Source organism: Lactuca sativa, chromosome 1 (genome assembly GCF_002870075.4).
Source record: "Lactuca sativa cultivar Salinas chromosome 1, Lsat_Salinas_v11, whole genome shotgun sequence".
Lineage (NCBI taxonomy): Eukaryota > Viridiplantae > Streptophyta > Magnoliopsida > Asterales > Asteraceae > Lactuca > Lactuca sativa.
In genome coordinates this window covers 221,280,623-221,288,245 of record NC_056623.2, presented here as the reverse complement: position 1 = coordinate 221,288,245, position 7,623 = coordinate 221,280,623, and the positions used below count along the sequence as shown (strand labels likewise).

General features: G+C 34.9%; 1 protein-coding gene across 1 annotated transcript; it reads right to left on the bottom strand.

The window, feature by feature from the left end:
- Positions 1–5,775: 5,775 nt before the first annotated feature.
- LOC111882053 (uncharacterized mitochondrial protein AtMg00810-like) lies at positions 5,776–6,936 on the bottom strand. The gene has a single exon (XM_023878422.2). It carries the CDS (start codon positions 6,934–6,936, stop codon positions 5,776–5,778), a length of 1,161 nt encoding a protein of 386 aa, XP_023734190.2.
- Positions 6,937–7,623: the final 687 nt, after the last annotated feature.

Below are 7,623 nucleotides of genomic sequence, written 5' to 3'. Positions count from 1 at the left end.
GAGTTTTGACTGCAATGGCTGGTCGTTTACACGGCCCGTGTAAACCATAAGCATAAGTTTACACGGCTGTGTAAATGTCTGTAAAGGCCAAATTTTTTTTATTTTTTCACTTTTTTAATTTGCAACCCGCTAAAACTCTACTGCCCGAAAAATGATTTTTAACCCTCTTTTTGCATGAAAAACATCTTGGAAGTTTGAAAACAAAGAAAATACAATCAAAATATAGGAAATGACGAAAATACCCCCGGGTTGCCTCCCGGTTAGTCGCCCCTTTTTAATGTCGTTGGCTTGACTTTGCCCCAACTATTTGTGCTTCAGTCTTGATACGTGGGCCTCTCCAACACATCAACCTCCTCGCCATCTCCTTCTTGACATGTATATTCTTTAAGGGATCCAGTGGAGTTTTTTAATCCTGAATCTTGTGCTTGTTCCACCGGTGGAAGGATTTTGACTTTGGTAGATGGCTTGGGTTTTATATCATCACTCCTCACATGCTTCTTGTCATCAATAAACTCTAAAATCTCCAACACTTCATTATCCATATCAAACTTCTTTGCAAGCTCTTTGACTTTGTCCCTGTCTAGTTTTCGTGACAAAACTAACTCTAGAAATTCATTGTTAGACAAGTTCAAACCCTTTTTTGTTGAGGGATGGATCAAATTGACAAAATTAATAGATTGAACATCAAAATGAGTTTTTTTTGCTTCATGCACATTGAAGTTGATAACTTCACCATCAAATTCCATACTCAAAGTTCCATTGTAGACATCAATTTTTGTTTTAGAAGTTTTAAGAAAAGGTCTACCCAAAAGTATGGAACTTGAATTTGGAGAGTCATCATCTCCCATATCTAAGACATAAAAATCAGCCGGGAAGACAAATTCATCGACTTGCACTAACACGTCCTCTAATACTTCCTTTGGGTGTACCAAAGACCGGTCAGCAAGTTGGATGATCACACCGGTTTTGCTCAATGTTCCTACACCAATTGATTTGAAAAGAGAATATGGTAGGACATTTACGGATGCACCTAGATCAAGCATAGCTCGGGGTACATAAAGATTCCCAACTTGCAAGGCACGGTAAAGACACCGGGATCCTTGCACTTCGGGGGCATCCTCTTTTGCAAAACTGTAGATGCATGCTCCCCAACTGTTACGAGTTGATTTCCTTTTAATTTATTTTTAGATACACAAAGATCCTTAAGGAACCTTGCATATCTAGGTACCTGCTTGATGACCTCGAGGAGTGGAATGTTGATTTGAACTCTCTTGAACATTTGCATGATCTCACTCTCCTCCCGTTCTTTCTTCGTGCTCTTTGATCTAATTTTAATCTTTCGGCAACGGCGCCAATTTGTTAGGCGTGTCAAACTTAACAAATAAAGGGGTACAAATGACTCCTTAAACACTACTACTATGCACTAATAATGTAGTACAAGGTAAGTAGGGTCGATCCACAAAGACACAGGACAAGTGTTTATACCTTTTTGCGTAAGGTACAAAAATGGTCACAGAATGGGGGGAATTTATAAGCAATGATTTAAACTATAGAATAAAGCAATAAGTAAATGATTGATTTAATGAAGTAGATTCAAGATTTGTAAGGACTCCAACTCCATACAAGACAAATTAACAATGTGATTCCAAGGATGAAATGATATTTGATCAATTCTATCTAAATTGGTACATGGAAATGCTAACAAGATCTAGCACCTCCCATTCACCACATTGATTTACCAAAATAAGCTCTTTAATTAATCCTAACCTTACCAATCTAATCTAAACAAGCTCTTAGAATTAGGTTGAAAGATTGCATTAAACTTTATGTGAATGTTCCCAACAACACTCAATACTCCTCATAAGCTCGGGAGGATAAGAATGTGTGAATAAGATTTACACTAAATTCATTCAATAGAAATCAGTTTAGTGCTTGTTACCTAGTCCGATTTACAAAACAATTACGAATTTTGCAATTAGATAACTTGAATGATCTAACCCTAATTCAAATGGCCAATAAGAATCACAATTAGAATCAAACATTCGATTGAAACAAAATCAAATTCACTAGATAGAAAATTGAAAGAAAACATCAAGTCATATGATTGAAATCACAACTAGAAGTCAAGACATAAAGTTGGAGAATCTAGGGTTCTAGCCACTCATGACTAGAACAAGATCATAAATCTAGAAAATGAAATTAAAGTTCTTACAAAATTAAATCAAATGTTCCCAAGTGTTAATCAACTTCAAAATCCTCAAGAAATTCGCCTTCTCTAGTCCAAAAGTCGACCCCCTAAGTAAAAAGTCGGTTCCCCCTTTTAAGAATGGTGAAAAACTGCTTTAAAACCCACGTTTACGTTTACACGGCCCGTGTAACTTAACACTGTCATTTACACGGCCCGCGTAAACGCAAAAATATACTACGCAGATATCTACGTTTACACGGCCCGTGTAAACGCAAGGCTTGCATTTACACAGCCGTGTAAATCTCTGTAAAGTCAAAATCTTCATTTCTTTGATATCTTACTCCTCGGTGCTCCGCAAATCCTGAAATTTTATCCGCAACTTCTATTTACCTCCTCCAACAATATCCTACCTCCAAAAGTCCCTGAAATATCACAAAAGTCTTTGAATGAAATTGCCTCATGAAAAATCCCGAAAAACATGCAAAATGCATGAGTTTAAGCCTATATGTAATGTAATTTTATGAAATAAAGCTACAAAATGGGTACATGAAATGCACCTAACAGTTTTGTATTTGGAGATTTGTTGCATGGTGCTAAACCAGATCTACACTATTGTGATATTTCAAAAACAAAGTGTATTAGGAGATTTGCATGGTGTTAAACCAACACCTGTAACTGCATAATTCCTTGGGTAACACTTGAATCATACATTGTAAATTTGTTAATCAATAATGTTGGTTAAAAATCCTATTTTTTTTCTTGATGTGTTATTAATAATTACATGCTTCATGGGTTGAGGTTGGAGTTGGATTCATGGTTACATCACGGGAATCTTCCCAAACATGGACAAGGCTGTTCCGACTTAATGTAATATGTAATGGTCTGACTAGTTTTAAGTGGTTTTACCGATTTTTTTTTCATAGTTGAAAAAAAAGCTCACTTTGCCTCGTCTTGTGCAAGTGAGGCGTCTTCCTCAACTGAGGGGGTCCAGAGGAACCTCCGGGTAATGATTTGAACCAAAAAATATTTGGTTTTTATTACCAAAAATCATTTTTGCAAAGCTAATTATGAGTCATCAGGTAATTGGGGAAGTCGAGTGAACAAATTAATTTGGTTGAATTTCTATCCTTTTATGATAAATACAACATGCATTTGTGAAAGCCCTTGTAAACTTTTAATAACATTCGCAAGCTTCCATAGCCAGTTCTCAAACTCTTGAAGTGGAAGCAAGGCTTGAAAATCAGTTTTTTTACTAATACTAAATGGATATGTCAAGGGTCTCTCAGTTTTATGATCTTTTCTTTTTATCTACTGAACTAGGATCTTGGGCCGATTTAACATGATAATTTCTCCAACGGAATTTAGCAGTTTGACTAACTGTAATTTTTTGCTTCACTCTTGACTACACCATCTTTGACTGCAAATTCGATTTGTCTATTGGTAGGACTTTAGGTTCATAAAATAATATGTTGTCTATTTTATATATATATATATATATATATATATATATATATATATATATATATATATATATATATATATATATATTGTATATTTACTGGATGTGAGGTTTATCTCATAAGTATAAATCAGCTTGGTGAAGCCTTGTTTAGATCCTCTCAACTTAAGTATAGGGAGGTTGGAATTAATAGAAACAATATATCAAGTTTTTTTGCACCGTTAGAAATAGTTGAGGGTAATCCTTCATTTGTTAATCCCATACTTAAGGTGCCTGGTGGATTTTGCCTGCTTAGTTCTTACTATTTTTGTTTATTTTATGAAACTGCGAATTATGTAACTGATGTATAATTTTGTGCATAAAACAGGGTCTCCTTATTCATTTTTGCAGTATATCTACCACATACCCAAACTGCCCTTCACCTACCACCCAAACTAACCCAATTATTAGAGTTCGGGTTCTTTTAGTTTAGACTGAAACTAAGAAGCAAATGGTGAAGATGCCAACTTGATTTTATTGGAGTCCAGGTTCTTGTAGTTTGGACTTTGGAGGTTGTCAAGACCTTATTTGAGGTACAATGAATTCAAACTAGAAAAGTAAAGCCTCGTAGAAGTGCCACTACTGATCCCAAAAGCCTCTAAGTAAGGGTATCATGCAAATGTTTTGCTAGCATTTAAAAGACATAAATTATTGTAAAACTATAACTTAATGTGCAATGTGGAGATTTACGTTATTTTGATTATAGTTAAGTTATTTTTATCTACAAAATGTGCATTGCGGTTTTGGATTTGATAAATACTAAAATGGGCCACCATTGTTAGAAATTTATCTCTCTCTTTCTCACGTTGGAAAGAAGGTAGTATCAAACTTAGTTAACAATATCCTTTTTAATTTGATTAGTGTTAAATAGTGAAAAAGATTTTATTATTTAGAAATTTTGGTTCATGATGATATCAATGAAATACTCTTAAAAGCTTTATAAATATCTTGTATATTTTAAATAACTTCTAAATTATTTAACCATATCCCTTTTAATGAAAAATTGTGTTAATCCTTGAAATATAGAAATTAGTATGGTCTTAATGCAAAACAAACATTAAAAAAAATTATAAAATAACATGTACTTTAAACATTTGGCTTTGAAGCAATTGATAAAATAACCAAAGAGTGTACATTAACTTTTGTTAGTATATTCTACTAGGTGTGAGACCCATGTATTTCATGGGCTTATTTAAAAAAAATTAAATATGAAATTTTAACAATTTGAAAAGTTTGAATTTATATAAAAAATGAGAAAAATTTTGAATTATTAAAATTAATGATTTTTTAATATATTGAATACATTACATATATAAACCCTTTTTAATAAATAGCTTACATATATATTACAATAGATATTAAATGTGAAATTTTAATTTAATAAAATGAAAATACAATAAAATAACAAGTGCAAAATAGAAAATTAACAAAATTCTAGAAAATGTCGTGTTCAAATGAATGAGAAGATGACATGTGACAAAAATTTATTTATTTATTAGGGGGAATTCGAAGCTAGAATAGCATAAAACAAATTGTTAATTTTTTTTCCCAGTTAAAACAAATAATGACACATAATTCGAAAGCACCGCAAATAAGATTTTAGATTAGCTTGTTTAGCGGAACAAGGAATGGAAAACCAAGTATGACCAACTGATTAAACTGAACTTTAATTGGTTTTTGTTTTTTGCACCAACAAACTAAACCTAAACTCAAAACCATAAATCTTAATTGTCGAAATAAGACTATTTGTTGAAATGAAACTATTAACAGAACCGAATGGTGTAAAAGGGAATTGCTGAAAAAACTTATTTGGTGCCGCCGCTTTGCGCGGGTAACGACTAGTATGTATATATATATATATATATATATATATATATATATATATATATATATATATATATATATATATATATATATATATATTCTAAAATTCCAATGGTATTAGGGGAATCGTGTAATTTTCATTAATTGAATTGAATAACAATACATGTTTAAATAGAAAAGTCAAACAACTAGGCTGAAAACTAGGAAGCGATAAGTGATAAAGATAAATAAAATAGACGATAATTACATTATCCGATACTCCCCCTCAAGATGGAGCGTGTAGGTTCTTAACGCCTATCTTGCCAAGCAGAAATTGAAGTTGATTTGTACCAAGACCTTTTGTCAACAAGTCAGCAACTTGCATTTTGCTGTCAATCTTCATTAGCACGACTTCTCGAGAAGAAACCCTCTCACGAACAAAAAAAAAATTCATTTCAACATGTTTTGTTCGTTCATGAAACACTGGATTGTTAGCTATATGACGTGCCGCCTGATTATCGCAAAACAACGTGGTTGGCGAGTCAATGACAACTTGCAAGTCTTTGAAGAGCCATCTAACCCATAAGACTTCACTTACTGTGGAGGCCATAGCTCGATATTCAGCTTCAGCGGAAGAACGCGACACAACTGATTGTTTCTTTGTTTTCCAAGAAATCGGGGCACCTCCAAGCATAAGTAAGTAACCTGTTCTGGGACGTCTCGTGTATGGGCATCCGAGCCAGTCAGAGTCGCAGAAAGCTGTCAACACTGGTTCTCCAATTCGTGGCAAAAGTATTCCTTGCCCCGGTGTTCCCTTTAGATATCTTAAGACTCGAATCATGGCTTGCATGTGACTATGTCGTGGATCAGATACAAATTGACTCAACACATTAACTACATAGGTAACATCAGGACGTGTAGCTTGGAGATAAGGAAGCCGACCTACAAGTCTGCGATATTGAGTACCATCAACTTGAGCTTCTTCTTCTCGTCGGTCTAGCTTTAAGTTTTGTTCAATGGGAAAGGAACTTGGTTTACACCCCAACATTCCACTATCTTTGAGAATGTCCAAAACATACTTTCTTTGACTCAAAACCAAACCATCGGAAGTTTTTGCCACTTCTATACCAAGGAAGTACTTTAAAGGTCCATGGTCTTTGATACTGAAGGCTTTGTCGAGTTGCGTTTTTGTTTGTTGAATTCTGTCTAAATTGTTTCCAGTTATAATGACGTCATCCACATAAATCAGAATGGCAATGTAACTGTCGTCATGATCTTGTAAAAATAGTGAGTGATCGGCTTTAGATTGATGAAAATTTATGCTCAAAAGAAACTTAGTAAACTTGTGGTACCAATTTCGAGAGGCTTGCTTTAGCCCGTAAAGAGATTTCTGTAGACGACAGACACGAGTCTCATTTTCTTTGGAAAAACCTTGAGGAATTTTCATGTACACTTCCTCATCCAAGTCTCCATGCAGAAAAGCATTGTTGACGTCGAGTTGGTGTATGAACCAATTTTTCTTGGCAGCAACTGATAGAAGAGTGCGCACGGTAACTAGCTTTGCAACTGGTGCAAAGGTGTCATGATAGTCAACACCTTCCAGTTGAGTGAACCCCTTTGCTACAAGTCGAGCCTTGTATCGTTATATCTCGCCATTTGGTTTATACTTGATCTTATAAACCCATTTTGAGTCAATTGCCCGTTTGCCCTTTGGTAGGTCGGTAAGAGTCCACGTTCCATTTTTTTCAAGGGCTCGAATTTCTTGTTGCATGGCTTGTTGCCAACGTTCATCCTGAGAAGCTTGGTTAAAAGATCGTGGCTCATCATTTAAAGTGATGGCCGTTAGGTAAGCTTTATGATTTTCGGAAAAAATTTCATATGAAACAAAATTAGAGATAGGGTGTACTGTCGAGGCTTCTCGATTGGAGTCGGGCTGCTGGTGGTTGATCGAATGGGGGAGTTTGACAACAAAGTCCTTGAATATCTGTGGCTGTGATTTCGTACTGGTGCTTCTGGTAACATCCGGATTCTGTGGTTCATCATTTTGTGCAGGTTGATTTGTGGGCTCGGTTTGATTCGTCGGCTCGGTTGGCTCGATATCCGAACTCGTTTCTGCGCTATTGGGCTCACTCCA